This window comes from Protomyctophum parallelum (assembly GCF_964188405.1).
Source record: "Protomyctophum parallelum genome assembly, chromosome: 11".
NCBI lineage: Eukaryota > Metazoa > Chordata > Actinopteri > Myctophiformes > Myctophidae > Protomyctophum > Protomyctophum parallelum.
Window position 1 is genome coordinate 26,583,244 of NC_139707.1, and position 16,212 is coordinate 26,599,455.

General features: G+C 41.3%; 2 protein-coding genes and 1 gene segment (V, D, J or C); 2 read left to right on the top strand and 1 right to left on the bottom strand.

Moving 5' to 3' along the window:
* Window positions 1-247: 247 nt before the first annotated feature.
* On the bottom strand, window positions 248-3,323 carry LOC310866953 (immunoglobulin lambda constant 7-like). The segment is given in 3 exons: window positions 3,246-3,323; window positions 1,588-1,666; window positions 248-732 (listed from the first exon to the last, which is right to left on the bottom strand).
* A 4,740-nt stretch (window positions 3,324-8,063) lies between these two features.
* Window positions 8,064-9,428, top strand: LOC310866954 (E3 ubiquitin-protein ligase RNF14-like; the record flags this gene model as incomplete). The annotated part of the gene is made up of 1 exon (XM_083776748.1): window positions 8,064-9,428. One exon carries the CDS (start codon window positions 8,064-8,066, stop codon window positions 9,426-9,428), a length of 1,365 nt encoding a protein of 454 aa, XP_083632874.1.
* Window positions 9,429-10,324: 896 nt separating this feature from the next.
* LOC310866955 (E3 ubiquitin-protein ligase RNF14-like) lies at window positions 10,325-14,909 on the top strand (the record flags this gene model as incomplete). Its single annotated transcript, XM_083776749.1, has 2 exons — window positions 10,325-11,653; window positions 14,892-14,909. The coding sequence occupies 2 exons, from the start codon at window positions 10,325-10,327 to the stop codon at window positions 14,907-14,909; spliced, it is 1,347 nt and encodes a 448-aa protein (XP_083632875.1).
* Between the last annotated feature and the right edge of the window lie 1,303 nt (window positions 14,910-16,212).

Below are 16,212 nucleotides of genomic sequence, written 5' to 3' on the forward strand. Positions count from 1 at the left end.
ATTTGTCTTCTATAAACCCTAAACGAAGTAGTCATACATTCAGTTGAGTATCTCTATATATGTAAATAAATATGAATGGCAAAAAGCTGACTTCATCAACATTTTTTTTTATTTGCTTTTTATTTATAAAGGCCAGTCATTTTCACAAGCATTGAGCAAAGCCGGTAGTCAGAGCATCTCACTGTAAGTGTACGTTAATGACAAACAATGACATTCTTTAAACAACACAATCCTGTTGTTTTTGTCTTAGTTTTTATTGATTTCTGAACAATGCAGACAGTCTATTGAGTGTCATTAGTTTCCTAAACGTGAAAGTACTAATGACATTAACTAACATCATATGATTTGATTAGACTTTTCGTGATCCATAAAGTTATATGTTTTCAGAAGCGCTGCATGCACGTCTTATCTACTTCCCACACTGTGTCCTGGCGATTTCAGTGGGCTGTGTATTTCCTTCATGGTTCACCTTGCAGGTGAACACCTCCCCCTGCTCCCAGAGTGCCTTGCTCAGGGTCAGGGTGCTGCTGCGGCCGTAATGGCTGTTCTTCTCCACCTCCTCTGAGGTCAGGACCCCGTCCGTCACCTCCTTCCCGTCCACCTCCCAGCTCACCTGGGCACCCGGGGGGTTGTAGCCACTGAGCAGGCATGCCAGGGTGGCTGAGTCCCCAGCAGAGAGCTGCTCAGATGACGGAGGATGCAGAGAGACAGAGGGGCTGGCCAAGTCACCCGCTGTACAGAAAATAATCAATTTGATCCATTTCAATTGACTTTGTACATCAAACTAGCATAGAATCACAACAGTATAATACTACACAAAGTGAGAAAAGTCTAAAAGTTAATTACCATTGTGGAATTTATGGTCTTTCTTTTAATTATTTAATTATTTTATTCATGAAAGTCTTTTGGAAAATTGCTTATACAAGATATAAACTCTGGTTATTTACTCGTGACCCACAAAAAATAGGGTCACGACTCACAACCCACAATTGCGTCCCGATCCACTGTTTGGGAAACAGTGATTTAGAGCATACCGTTGAACATGAACAGATTATAAGACCGTTAAAAATAAAATAGACCATAAGATACAGTTTAATTCAATATGGTACTATATCTATATAGTAACACATGCATCTACTGCACATGACTGTATTGTTTCTGATATATAATGACAGACCAGTAAATAGTAAAAATACTGCAGTAAATATGTAATGCTACAGTAGGCCTAATGTAACGTATGCCATGCTATGTAATATTTCACAATGTACTGAGCAGGTTATTACTGATTAATTACTTAACTCATAATATTTCAATTTCAAACTATTTTAGAGTGGTATAGGCCATATATTATGGATTTTATATTAAATGAAGTAATGTAATATAAATGCAATATAATAATTTCCTTAATTATAATATCGTATTGTAAGACAGTAAGTCATGAATGTCATCCCAATTTTCTTCAAAAAAATATATAAACAAATAACTTTTGGAACGAATTCCTTCAGTCACACTTTTAGAACAAATTCTAACACAGGTCACTTCAAGAAACGGTGAAGATAAATGGAGTCAAAATCAGTCAGTACTTACTCTTGATGATGAGTCTGGTGCCTCCACCGAAAGTCCACCACAGTGATACAGTCTGGTTAAATCCTCGTACAAAAACCTCCTTTCCACATGAATGGTTTCACTTCACTCACTCACAATGTAGTGAACGGCTCCACAGTACTGTAAGGGCTTACTGACACTTTAATAAGGAACCATACCTGAAATTTTACTTATTACTGATTCTATTATTTTGTAAATACATACTGTATGACTGTTCAGTTTTCACACAGTCAGTGAAATACTTCATAATGTAAAAGATCATGTCATGATGTGTAGCCTATTCATAATACACAGCAAACGTATTGTTATAAACACAGCGCAACTTGAGCGCCAGGATTTCCTTGTGGAGGATGTTCATTGAGAATATTATTCTAATGTTCTAATTGTGTTCCAAGACCTAAATTAAAAAATGTTGATGATAAATTCAAGGAAATTCAGGAGGCCTCAGCAGCATGTTGTCCAGGTTCACAAAAATGCTTTAAAAGTCCTGACTGGTACAGACTGGACACGTTTTTTGCAGAAAACGGTGGAAAAATGCTGCTAAGAATCTGAGAAATGCAGAAGTGTGCACTGTAGACACCTCAAGTGTTTTATCCAGACATCCAAATTCAGTCTCATCCAGGAGTATTCAGACTGGGGAAAAACACCCCAGCATCATCAAACCAAATGGGAAACATCTGGGTTCCTGGTCCATTCTCCATCCTGAATAAAAGTTGTTATAGGCCAGGCTATGATCAAACTCCATCCATATTGGCTCCAATTGACAGGACCAATAACATACCAAATCCTCTGCTGATCCTTGCTTGATACGATAGCAAAGATAACTAGGTCTGGGTTCCTTGTAGTAGCTTTGGTAAATCCAGTGTAGAATCCAATCCCAGATTCAGGGTTAGGTAAGGAAAGGGACACTTTTCCTTCAGCTCTCTATCAAAATGTAATCTGTAAAACCTCCTCATCCTTGTTTTTCCAGTTGCGATTGCTCTTAAGAAGGTTGGTAATGTGATGTCAATTGTCAGTGCTGTTATGTCCCACTTGTTGAGTTGTTCCAGTCACTTCCTCTTTTATTGAGGGAGGTTTTTGTACGACTCTGTATCACTGTGTGGACACTGGTCCACTGTGATAAGTCTGACAGTAGTAAACACCTTTGTCTTCAGCCTGGACTCCACTGATGGTCAGAGTGAAGTCAGTCCCAGATCCACTACCACTAAACCTGGATGGAGTTTCTGACTGACGATTGCTTAATAAATAAATTAGGAGTTTAGGAGCTTCTCCAGGTTTCTGTTGGTACCAGGATAAATAATTACCTCCATAAGGAGTAGTACTTGGTCTGCAGGCTAGACTCACAAAGTCTCCTACATTAACAGATTTCACTGAAGGAGTCTGAGTCACAGTAACCTGGCCCCATATTTCTGCAAGCAAACAAACAAACAAACAAACAAAACATATAAGCAGACAGTATGGAAATATCTATTCTAGCTAAAGCCAAACCATTTAGATCAGGGTAGGAGATTTATGAATGTGTCAGACTGTCAGTTACCTTGAATGCAGAAAGCGAATGTCAAGCTGAAGATGATGGTCAAACACATTTTGATAGGTATTGTCACAAGGAACCAGCTTCATTCGTGAAGGGCTCGACTTACCGAACTATAAACCTTCCCTGAGCACTGGAGTGTGTCCTTCAAACTCTCTATGCAAATCATCTTCCTGAAGAACCTCATCTGCCATTACCATGAGAAAAACAGTTATTACATGAAGTATAGGTTCAATTATATACTAACATTACTCATAGTAACATTCTATATTTCTTCTTCTACATACATTTATGACCAATCCTGGTCTCTAAAACTACCTCCCCCTGGCCAGCCGGGGCGCCTGATGGAGGGGAAAGGAACTGGTCGGAATAACGTGTCCCTTCCATGCGCTACGTCCGGCCGGGGAAATTCCCCTCTGTCAGGTGAAAAGAAGCAGTTTGGACTCCTCATGCATAGAAGGAGGCATGAGGTCAGTCCGCTGCCCCCCCAGGTTGGCAGAGGAAGTGTAGCGCCCAGGATTACATTAGATAATTGGCACTGGGTGAAAAGAAAACTGGGTTACAAAATCGTGGGATAAAAATGTACAGAAAAAAAAAATAATAATAATACGTACATTTAACAGCAGTAAGTGTCCATAACAAGGAAAATTCAACAGAAAATATCATAATTGATATCTCAAACAATACCAAACAAGATACACTTAAAATTCCTTCTCACCAACGTCTTTTAAGGCACTGGATAATATCTTTCCTAACTCCTCCAGCAGCCTCCCTCATATTCATATTTTGACATTAATTTCTGTAATTAATTTGTACTCATCATAGTCATCCTTGTAAAGCATCCTTGAGTGTTTAGAAGAGCACTAGCTGCACTGCATAACTTCCCTGTGTTAGTATAATTTGTTTCAACAACTACTGTATAGCATTTCGTTGATACCATTTCTTTAAATCTGTCCACCCATCTTTGTAGTATTTTTTGGTCATCGTGTTTTTCCAATATATTATCAATGTTATGAGAAGACAGTAAATAAAACTTTGAGATGTGTTGCATTAAGCCTGTTAGTTTAAAAAAAATCACACCCTTGTGAAGTGAGGGGCGCTCTTATCATCAAACATCATACAGTACATCTCATTCCGGCCAATTTTGTCTTCAGTGTTTATGTTATGTTTGTTTACACAAACACTCAAAACAGGCCATTCATTATCAATGGCATTCAATGTTTGTGTTAGGACAATGTTTGTGTTTACACACACACCCTCAAAGCTGAAATAAGATAACTAATAACTTCCATATGAATCTAATTAGACACCAATTTATTCTTCTTTCAGTCAAAGAAATGGGTGTAACATGGCTGACCATGTACCACTGTAGTAATGGAGTTAATAGCAGTTGAGTTTCTTCAGGAAGATGTTTTGCATATATGAGGAGACTTTATGTTTCAAGGACACACTTCAGTGCTCAGGGAGAGTTTATAGACCTGCAAGTTGAACCCTTCATGACTGAAGCGTGTTCTGCATAACAATAACTCCCAAAACCATGTCTTTGACCAGCATCTTCATCTTGACATGTGCTATCTGCATTCATGGTAAGACTCAAATATTTATAAATCTCTGAATCCGATATAAACGTTGATTTTAGCTGTTTGTTTTATCTCAAACATTTTATTAAATCAAAATAATCTTCACATAATTCCGATGCATGGAATTCAATACTGTTTGGATGACTGACGTTATGGATTTTTTTATTTTTATAAAAAAGGTATAAAGGATATCATGCTTAAAAACATATATGTGATTGGAATATAAAATACTGTCTGAAATATAAATATTTCATTTGTTTGCAGGAACATGGTCCCAGGTCACTGTGACTCAGACTCCTTCAGTGAAAACTGCTAATGTAGGAGACTCTGTGAGTCTAGCATGCAGACCAAGTAGTACTACTTATTTGTCCTGGTACCAACAAAAGTCTGGAGAAGCTCCCAAACTCCTCATTTATTACACAAATACCCTTCAGTCAGGAACTCCATCCAGGTTTAGTGGTAGTGGATCTGGGACTGACTTCACTCTGACCATCAGTGGAGTCCAGGCTGCAGATAAAGGTGTTTACTACTGCATGAGCGCAGTATTAAACTTCAACGGTGTGTGGTCGTCGACACAGTGATACAGAGTCGTACAAAAACCTCCCTCAACAAAAGAGGAAGTGACTTGAACAACTCGATGGAACCTGTCACAATCAATATAGGCTAATTATGAGAAAACATTAATGTGATAGAATATGAAGCACTCAATACTCATAATCATAACTGAAAGGTAAATTAGGTATAATTATTAACACAATCTCTATAATGTGTTTTGATTAACTTGATCTTGCAGTAAATATTTGAATATAATAATAATGGTAATAATAATATAATTAGATATAATACTAAATAAGTGTGTGTGTGTGTGTGTGTGTGTGTGTGTGTGTGTGTATGTGTGCGTGCATGTGTGTGTGTGTGTGTAAATGTACAGTATAACTGTGTATAGTGAATGAACTCATATAACTGTTCTTCAAAGTATAACTTGACATCGTGTCATCCAAACACAGGCTGTATCCAAGATGTTGTAAAATTCCTACCTCATTTAACGTTCACTTTTTATCAGTATAACATTCATGACTGTCAAAATAACTGAGTTAACTGAGTGAAATTAAATTCTGCACTTCTGATCAGACGAAGGAGGAGCCAGGCCTGGACACTTCCACAGCATCAGGAGTGTCTTAGTGTCGCCAACATCTCAACAGCCATCTTCCCCATTGACTGTCTCTTAGTCTTGCAGGAGACAGTGGGAGCTGTAGCATGTCACTTGGACACAGGGTATGATCAGCTTTGGTCGGGTCGCCTGGCGGAGGGTGTCTGTTGTAAGACCCAGAAACACCCAATGATCTCAGGTTTACAACACTGATGATGTGTCCAAGTTCATGCCTCAGTAGATGTTTAATTAACTGAAATTGTTAAATGAATTAGGGTGAGAGACAGAGAGACACCATCCTGCCACACTGGATTTGTTATAAAGAATAAAACATAATGTACATACGTATGAAAAATGTATATATCCGGCTTCTGTCATTTATTCTTTTGGAACTTTCCATTCCCACAACAATATACAGAAAAACATGGAAAATTTTGGACATAGTTCGAATGGTGATAAATCATGATACATTTTTTAAGATGTGATTAACCTGATCATTTCTTCAAATAATTTGACAGTCCTAATTTATTTACATGAGTGTGTTAATATCTCATTGAGATATTCCAGTCACTTCCTCTTTTATTGAGCAAGGTTTTTGTACGACTCTGTATCACTGTGTGAACAGACAGCTACTAGGACACTGGTGACTCATGCAGTAGTAAACACCTTTATCTTCAGCCTGGACTCCACTGATGGCCAGAGTGAAGTCAGTCCTAGATCCACTACCACTAAACCTGGATGGAGTTCCTGAGTGACGATTGCTTGTTTGATAAATAAGGAGTTTAGGAGCTTCTCCAGGTTTCTGTTGGTACCAGGATAAATAACTAGTACTACTACTCACTATGCATGCTAGACTCACTGAGTCTCCTACAACAGATTTCACTGAAGGAGTCTGAGTCACGGTGACCTGGCCCAATGTTTCTGCAAACAAACACATTTACAACAATTTAAAAAAAATCTGAAATTTAAATTTTAGAATAGATAAATAAAGAGAATTCGTGAAAATGTTTGTGTCAATGTTACCTTGAATGCAGAGAGCACATGTCAAGATGAAGATGATAGTAAAACACATGATTTTGAAATTGTCCCGAGTAACACGCTTGTCGCTTCACCTTCAAGGGTTCAACTTGCAGAGCTATAAACTCTCCCTGAGCACTGAAGTGTGTCCTTCAAACATAGTCTCCTCTATATATGCAAATCATCTTCCTGATGAAACACAAATGCCATTACCTCCTTTACTAAGCTGTCTTTAGTGATCTCTGAGAAGACACTTTATGTGAGTTATTTCTTGTCCAGTGGTGTAAAGTAATTAAGTACATTTACTTAAGAACTGTACTTATAAATTTGAGGTATTTGTACTTTACTTGAGCATTTCCAATTCCCAATACGTTTACTCCTACTATAGCCTACATCAGGGTTCCCCAATTAATTTTCCTCAAGGGCCATATTTTGACTAGCGTACCAGGCTGGGGGCCGAGTCTGCACGCGCGACACAAATATTGTACTTTTACTTCACTACATTTATTTGAAAACTTTAGTTACAAGTTACTTTGTAGATTTGGATTATTACAAAACATACACAAACCAGTGTCATATACATTTCGGCCATTTGATAATTGCCTAGAAAGCTCTACAATACAAGCTCACAATGTGAGCTTGTAGATCTGCTATTTTCCAAATATTTTATACATTTGAAAACTTGAAATGAGACATTCTGCCTAATGATAGCGAGTTACTGTGTGTGCAGTTTGTGAATGATGTCATCAATAATAAGACATATCAGTACTTGGAGGCCAATCTGGAGCTGTGTGGAACTATTTGTATGTAAACACATGTATGGTATATACAGTATGTGTATGCATGTATAAGGGGAAGTTGGGTGGAGCAGCTGATCACCAAAAACAATGACGAATCCGTAAATCCCCATGAAGTACCCTGATGTCAACAAAATTGTGTAAAAGTACTGACATAATAGCCTGGACTCTGTATTTGGGCATGGATCAATGAACTACATAAAATGGACACAGATAGATGGGTACAAAAACACATGATAAAGTGACATCAGTATATGTCAGGTAGTTATGACAACCTTGCATTGTGATTAGCTGAGAAAGCTATCCATATACATCACACTTCACTTTGGTTCTCTTCAGAGCTCCGGTTGTCTTCGGTCAGTTAGGCCGTGCAATGAATGTCAATGTCTGAAGACGTAGAGTCCCAGCAACATGAACTGCTTGCTCTAGCAAGTATCTATGATGATGATGAGTTCCACAGGGACGGTTCGGCCCAGGGGGGAGAGATGCACATTTGCTCGGAACTGCCTCCAGATTTCAAAATTGTTGTTAAAGGAACAGAGTCTGAGTACAATATTTCCTTCCTACCACTTCTTACCCTGAACTTCCAGCTTCCTCCAGAGTACCCATCTTTCTCCTCACCACGTTTCACACTCAGTACCACATGGCTGACCAGAGCACAGATGAGCTCCCTGTGCAGACGCCTGGACGAGCTGTGGGAGGAGAACCAGGGCTCTGTGGTCCTCTTCACCTGGTTCCAATTTCTCAAGGAGGAGGCACTGGACTTCCTGGGAATACAGTCCCCTCTGGAGATTGTCAGGGAAAGCAAAGTCTCCGTGAAGGGCTCCAGTAAATCTTCTGAAAAGGAAGTAGTAGAAGAGAAACTATTAAGGAAGCTCTCACTTCAGCCGGACTCTCGAGCCATGCCAACCATGGTCCCACACGGCGACATCCTACCTCAGCTGCTGGACTTTGATGAGGCACAGCGGCAGAACGTGTTCGATGGCAAAGTGTTCTGCTGCACCATCTGTTTCACGGAGAAGCTGGGCTCTGTCTGTCTGTGCTTCAAGGAGTGTCAGCACGTCTTCTGCAAGGCCTGCATGACCGAGTACTTCCAAATCCAGATACAGGATGGTAACGTACAGTGCCTTAGCTGTCCCACACCAAAATGTTCCTCTGTTGCTACACCTTTGCAGGTCAAACAGCTGGTGGACGAGGAGCTATTTGCACGTTACGAACGTTTGCTGCTGCAGTCCAGCCTGGACCAAATGGAAGATGTGGTGTACTGCCCCCGAAAGTCCTGTGCCACCGCCGTCTTGATGGAGCCAGACAGAATTATGGCCATCTGTTCCAATTGTTGCTACGCCTTCTGTGTCTGCTGCAAGCTGGCGTACCACGCCATGGCCAGGTGCAGAATCCCTGCAGATCAGTTGCGTGAACTGACGGATGAGTATCTGTCAACCAGTGAGGAGGGAAAGAAATTATTGGAGAAGCGCTTTGGGAAGAGGGCCATCCAGAAAATGCTGGAAGACTCCTTAAGCGCAGAATGGTTAGATGAGAACTGTAAACCATGCCCATACTGTGGGGTAAATATACAGAAACAAGAGGGCTGCAACAAGATGACATGTACGTCCTGTTGGAAGTACTTCTGTTGGTTGTGCCTGTTGCCGATCCCAAAAGACCCTTACAGACACTTCGCAAACCCCAACTCAAGCTGCTACAACAGACTGTTCCCAGTTGATCGTGATGAAGATGCTGTTTTTGATTGATTTATACAAAGATGTAAACAGCATGGAAGTACAGTAAAAACACTTGGGCTAATATGATAACACAAACATTTCCTGGGGACTTGTTTCCATCAAGGGGGGGACATACTATAAAGTACTCCATATTTGGGCAAACAGGGGATATACAGTAGGGGTGGGGGGGCTTTACACCTGTAAACCTGTGATGAAGTGACGGATAAACCTAATTCAGAGTCAGTGTATATGGGTAAAATGTGGGGGGGGGGGGAGGGGGGAGACACACATAATACATAATAGCACATACAGCACATACATACTCCATATTTGGGCAAAATGTGGGGTGATATTAATATACATACTGTACAGGGGACATACATAGCTGTTCTAGACAACTGACCGACCCCTTTGTGGTTCCTCACAGTTCCACTACCTACTGTAGCAAGTTACTGTGTGTGCAGTTTGTGAATGATGTCATCAATAAGACATATCAGTACTTGGAGGCCAATCTGGAGCTGTGTGGAACTCCAGATTTTGTATGTATGTAAACACATGTATGGTATACAGTATGTGTATGCAAGTATGTAAGGGGAAGTTAGGTGGAGCAGCTGATCACCAAAAACAATGACAAATCCGTAAATCCCCATGAAGTACCCTGATGTCAACAAAAGTGTGTAAAAGTACTGACATAATAGCCTGGACTCTGTATTTGGGCATGGATCACTGAACTACATAAAATGGACACAGATAGATGGGTACAAAAACACATGATAAAGTGATATCAGTAGGCCTATATGTCAGGTAGTTATGACAACCTTGCATTGGGATTAGCTGAAAAAGCTATCCATATACATCACACTTCACTTTGGTTCTCTTCAGAGCTCCGGTTGTCTTTGGTCAGTTAGGCCGTGCAATGAATGTCAATGTCTGAAGACGTAGAGTCCCAGCAACATGAACTGCTTGCTCTAGCAAGTATCTATGATGATGATGAGTTCCACAGGGACGGTTCGGCCCAGGGGGGAGAGATGCACATTTGCTCGGAACTGCCTCCAGATTTCAAAATTGTTGTTAAAGGAACAGAGTCTGAGTACAATATTTCCTTCCTACCACTTCTTACCCTGAACTTCCAGCTTCCTCCAGAGTACCCATCTTTCTCCTCACCACGTTTCACACTCAGTACCACATGGCTGACCAGAGCACAGATGAGCTCCCTGTGCAGACGCCTGGACGAGCTGTGGGAGGAGAACCAGGGCTCTGTGGTCCTCTTCACCTGGTTCCAATTTCTCAAGGAGGAGGCACTGGACTTCCTGGGAATACAGTCCCCTCTGGAGATTGTCAGGGAAAGCAAAGTCTCCGTGAAGGGCTCCAGTAAATCTTCTGAAAAGGAAGTAGAAGAGAAACTATTAAGGAAGCTCTCACTTCAGCCGGACTCTCGAGCCATGCCAACCATGGTCCCACACGGCGACATCCTACCTCAGCTGCTGGACTTTGATGAGGCACAGCGGCAGAACGTGTTCGATGGCAAAGTGTTCTGCTGCACCATCTGTTTCACGGAGAAGCTGGGCTCTGTCTGTCTGTGCTTCAAGGAGTGTAAGCACGTCTTCTGCAAGGCCTGCATGACCGAGTACTTCCAAATCCAGGTACAGGACGGTAACGTACAGTGCCTTAGCTGTCCCACACCAAAATGTTCCTCTGTTGCTACACCTTTGCAGGTCAAACAGCTGGTGGACGAGGAGCTATTTGCACGTTACGAACGTTTGCTGCTGCAGTCCAGCCTGGACCAAATGGAAGATGTGGTGTACTGCCCCCGAAAGTCCTGTGCCACCGCCGTCTTGATGGAGCCAGACAGAATTATGGCCATCTGTTCCAATTGTTGCTACGCCTTCTGTGTCCGCTGCAAGCTGGCGTACCACGCCATGGCCAGGTGCAGAACCCCTGCAGATCAGTTGCGTGAACTGACGGATGAGTATCTGTCAACCAGTGAGGAGGGAAAGAAATTATTGGAGAAGCGCTTTGGGAAGACGGCCTTCCAGAAAAAGCTGGAAGAATCCTTAAGCGCAGAATGGGTAGATGAGAACTGTAAACCATGCCCATACTGTGGGGTAAATATACAGAAACAAGAGGGCTGCAACATGATGACATGTACGTCCTGTCGGAAGTACTTCTGTTGGTTGTGCCTGTTGCCGATCCCAGAAGACCCTTACAGACACTTCGCAAACCGCAAATCAAACTGCTACAACAAACTGTCAACAGTTGATCGTGTTGCTGTTTTTAATTATCGGCGGCGGCAGCGGTGGTTCAGGGGTAGAGTGCCTGGATGGTAACCGCAAGGTTGCCAGTTCAAACCCGGGCTCCCCCAGAGTTACTGTCGAAGTGTCCTTGAGCAAGACACTGAACCCCTAATTGCTCCCGATGTGCTAGTTGGTGCCTTGCATGGTTTCCGCTGCCATCAGTGTATGAATGGGTGAATGTAATGCACAATCTCTGTAAAGCGCCTTGGATAAAGGCGCTATATAAATGCACCATTTACCATTTTGATTGATTTATACAAAGATGTAAACAGCATGGAAGTACAGTAAAACACTTGGGCTAATATGATAACACAAACATTTCCTGGGGATTTGTTTCCATCAAGGTCCTAAGAAAGTGCTGACAATCTGAAAAGGCAGGAGAACTAAACAAGATGGGGTCTAATAATGGCATGACTTCATCTGTAGCCTCTCGGACATAATGTGGGCAGTCTGTGACACCAGTCATGTATTCCTTACATATACTGAAAAGGAAGATGACGTCATCTGTTTGGAAATCCAATCCAAGCATTGACTTCCATCCATTATAAAAATATAAAAAGTACAAATACTGTTGAAAGTAAACACACTTGTGAAGTGAGGTGCGCCCGACCCGTCCACTGTATTTATATCGGCCACGTGACATCTTATCTTGTCTTTTAGTGCCCTAAACAAACATTAACGTCCATAGACTTAGCTGGCACTGTGCTCTAAAGAAACATTGTAATATCCTCAATATCCGACTTGGCTGGCAAACTTTTTACATCAAAAGTGACCTAATCAAACATAAAAAATCACACATGTGTGAAGTGAGGGGCGCTCTTATCATCGTACATCATCATGCATCATCTCATACTGGCCAATCAGTATGCCTGTTGCCTGTGATTGGTTAGCTGATTTGCTCGTTTACATATGATGTACATTTTCCCTTCAATGTCAATGGTGTTTAATGTTTTGATGGATGTTTAGTTTACGTCATATTTAGCAGAATTCTGACGTAATTTCTCCGTTCATCGTGAATGGCAAAACTTGAGACGGGTGGGGACAAAATGTTGCGGACATTTGACTGGAATTCTCTTTCCGTGGTCAATGGCAAATCTTGAGACGGGTGGGGACAACATTTTGCGGACATTTGACCGGAATTCTCTTACCGTGGTCAATGTCAAATCTTGAGACGTGTGGGGACAAAATCTGTTTATATAAGGGGCTAGCGCCCCTTAAAAATCAAACCTGTGTGCATCGACTCACTGGCCTTGGAACGTCTTGGAATCCCCCAGGAGGAAGTCACTAATGTTGCTCTGGAGAGGGAAGTCTGGAGCACTCTGGTGGAGCTGTTGCCCCCGCGATCCGACTACGGATAAGCGGTTGAAGATGGATGGATGGATAATTAAAATGACTTCATTATGAAGGGGTCAATATGGGGGGGGGGGGGGGTTAGCAGCGAGCACCTGCGGATTCAGGACAATAGTATGTTTTAAAGACACTAAACAGTGATAAACATTTAAACACACATAGGCGCATATACGGTACCTCAAGCACGAGGCTCTCCCGCACGGTGCCAGCTACATGCCGGCCATGCACAGCTCATATTAATTAGCCTGATGATGAGGGGGGTGTGGAGTTGCTAGGGGAAACCTGTCAAGTTCAACCCACTACATTATGGGGTGCGTTCAGAAATGCGCCCTGAACGTACTGGTGTGCTCTCTTGTTGTTTGTTTATTCAGTGCACTAGGTGCGTTGCCGTTCAAAAATCCAGTGCGCTGCGCACCGGGTGTGCCAAGTGCCCGCACTGAGCGACCCTGAAGCTGGGGTTGTCCAGTGTGAATCGGTGCATGTGATTGAGTCACAGCTGTGGCCGTTCGTAAATAAGGCACACTGACGTCACACCCACCACTCCACAAACTGACCACATTCCCGTCGCAGTCGGCCACCGGCCTACTTGGGAACGATGCAACTTGGGAACCTAATGATATACATTGCCATATCACCCGTTTTAACTGTCAGCCGGTGTCCCACATGGAGATCTGTGTGCGAAGACTGCAAACTGAAAAGTCTGCAGAGCCTGATTGGTTGATCCTCAATTGGCTGAGGCTGAGTCTGGAAATTGCACAGGTGAAAGGCCTCATTAGACCCACTGGCAGAGCCTGAGCAGAGCCTTTTGTGGTGGTTCTGGAGAAGCGTGGGTCCGACCGACTCAATACCTGGCAGTGCACTCCCTGTGGTGGTGTGGAACGTGTGTGTCGAATGTGAAGTCGTGGGTCAAACGGTTCTCGAGTTACGTGCATTACAACCGTACACACACACACACACACACAGACGAGGCGCATTTATAGTAGGATGAGGAGTTTAGGAGCTCTCCAGAATTCTGTTGGATAAATAACTGGTAGTCCTACTACTAGACACTACATTAAGTAGCCTATTGATTAGCTAATTGACTCAATAAGCAGTCAACCAGAATACCAGACTATACCGAACTCATTAGCAAAACCATGTGGTCTAGTGTTAGTAGCAGACTATTTATTTATGTATTTAATTTAATTATTAAATGTTACATTTTTTAAAGGCTTCTGCGCTTCTCCCCAACCTTATTTGTGAGGATTTGTTTTTCATTGAACCAAATCTACTCCGTGAGGCAGCAGTACAGTACACCAATATGTTGTATTGCCACCTAGTGGTACACACTTGCAATTACACAGAATAGAGGATAGAGACTAGTCCCTACTAGACTATATAATAATATAGTATAGTTTTTCACTGAAAAACAAATCATCACAATCAAGAAGGTTATGGGTGATTCCAAGTTGTCAATATTCGAATCTAAAGGAATAGGAGAATTTAATGTAATGGTTTAAAACAAGTCAGCTCACAGGTCAAACAGGGAAAGCTGGTGTAAAATCAATCACATTTAAAGGCTCTTATAACTTTAAATATAAACAGGCTATATCATGGCAATGTATGCTGAAAGTGTGGTTTGGTGAGTGATCCAGCTAACAGCCATGGCAAGCTGCAGTACCCTACCCTACCCTAAAGAAAACTGGAGATGCAGTAGTCTTCAACAATTCTTACATTGATGGACCAATTTACCTAATTGGAGATTAGAGGCAGGATCTGTTGAAATCGACACCTAAATCATTTGTAACCCAGCCTTTCTATAGCACCATGTCTCACCATTTTAAAAAGCACTTGTTACGATCTCCAACAGGCTGAAGACAGGGCCTGATTCTGATTGATTATTATTATTGGACCACTTCACCTACAATAACTTTGATATCCCCCTCGGCTGACCTTCATCATAAACATAATTCTATATAATTCTTTCACTGTTTTCCTTCTTTCAGATTTATTTCCTGGCATTATCACTGGCAAACAAACAAAAACTCCAACATAATTGCCAACGTGCATGCATCCATTTTGTTGTATACGGACAATCTTTTCTGTTGTATGAAACTGACAGAAGACACTGGTTATCTGCCTTGTATCAGGCAGTGTCAGTGTGAAAGAAACTACTGAGTACCATTTAGAAGACCAAATCCTCATTCATGATTCAGAGTAAATACATACTGTATTTTCGAAAGAGGTTGAAGCAAAAAATTTGATATGTAACTTTTACTGTCGTTATCGTCTAGTAAGCATTATTGTTACAGCAAGTCAAGACCTGCAGACAAGGGCTGAGCAATCATTTCAGTCAGCAATAAGTTACTGTGAAGCTACTGAAAGAAGACCACGACTGCATTGCATGGAAGAACATCTTTTATACAGTACAGTATGTATGCACATTGACATTTCATGCATGAGCCAATACTTAAAAATTTATACATGGGTGAAGCGCTAATACAGGTACCTGAATATTACAAGAATCTCTTGAAAATGTTTTATCCACCAGGGTGCTGGTGTAATAAAATAAAAACTGCCAGCAGTAAAAAAGAAAGAAAAAGAAAGAAAATCTTTTTTTTTTTTTAAATCAATCAATCAAAAGCTGGACATAGGAGGGGCTATCGCCCCTCGAAAAAAAAGGGGGAAGAAGAAAAGGGAAAAAAGCATTTGCACCTATGGATGTCTGCACTGCTAAAATTATGTCACAATGGCTTAAATATTAGGCAATTGTATAGTGCACAAAAATAAGGCAGAAAAAAAGAAATATCCAAACTAATGTTCACATAGTTCAACAGAATAAGTTGGAGTTTACAAAAATACAACACAAACTGAAAGAAATGTAAATGCTGCAATGGAAGACAACATCTCTTACTGATTCCACAAACATTCCTCACTTAATTAACCTATTGAACAACAAAGAAACACCATACTTATCCCTAGATTTCAACCTGTTATTTCTGTTGTACAGGTTGTCTTTAGAAACAACTGCAGAGACCTTGGAGAGGGAGATGTCAGCTGGCTCACTTTATTTTACTCTGAATATGGAGAGCTAATCTGTTCAACACAAAATGAAAATTTCATCAGTTGCTAAATATCTCTTTAGATCACATCATGCTTTGAACTGTCAGTCAGTCAGGTATTATTTTGGG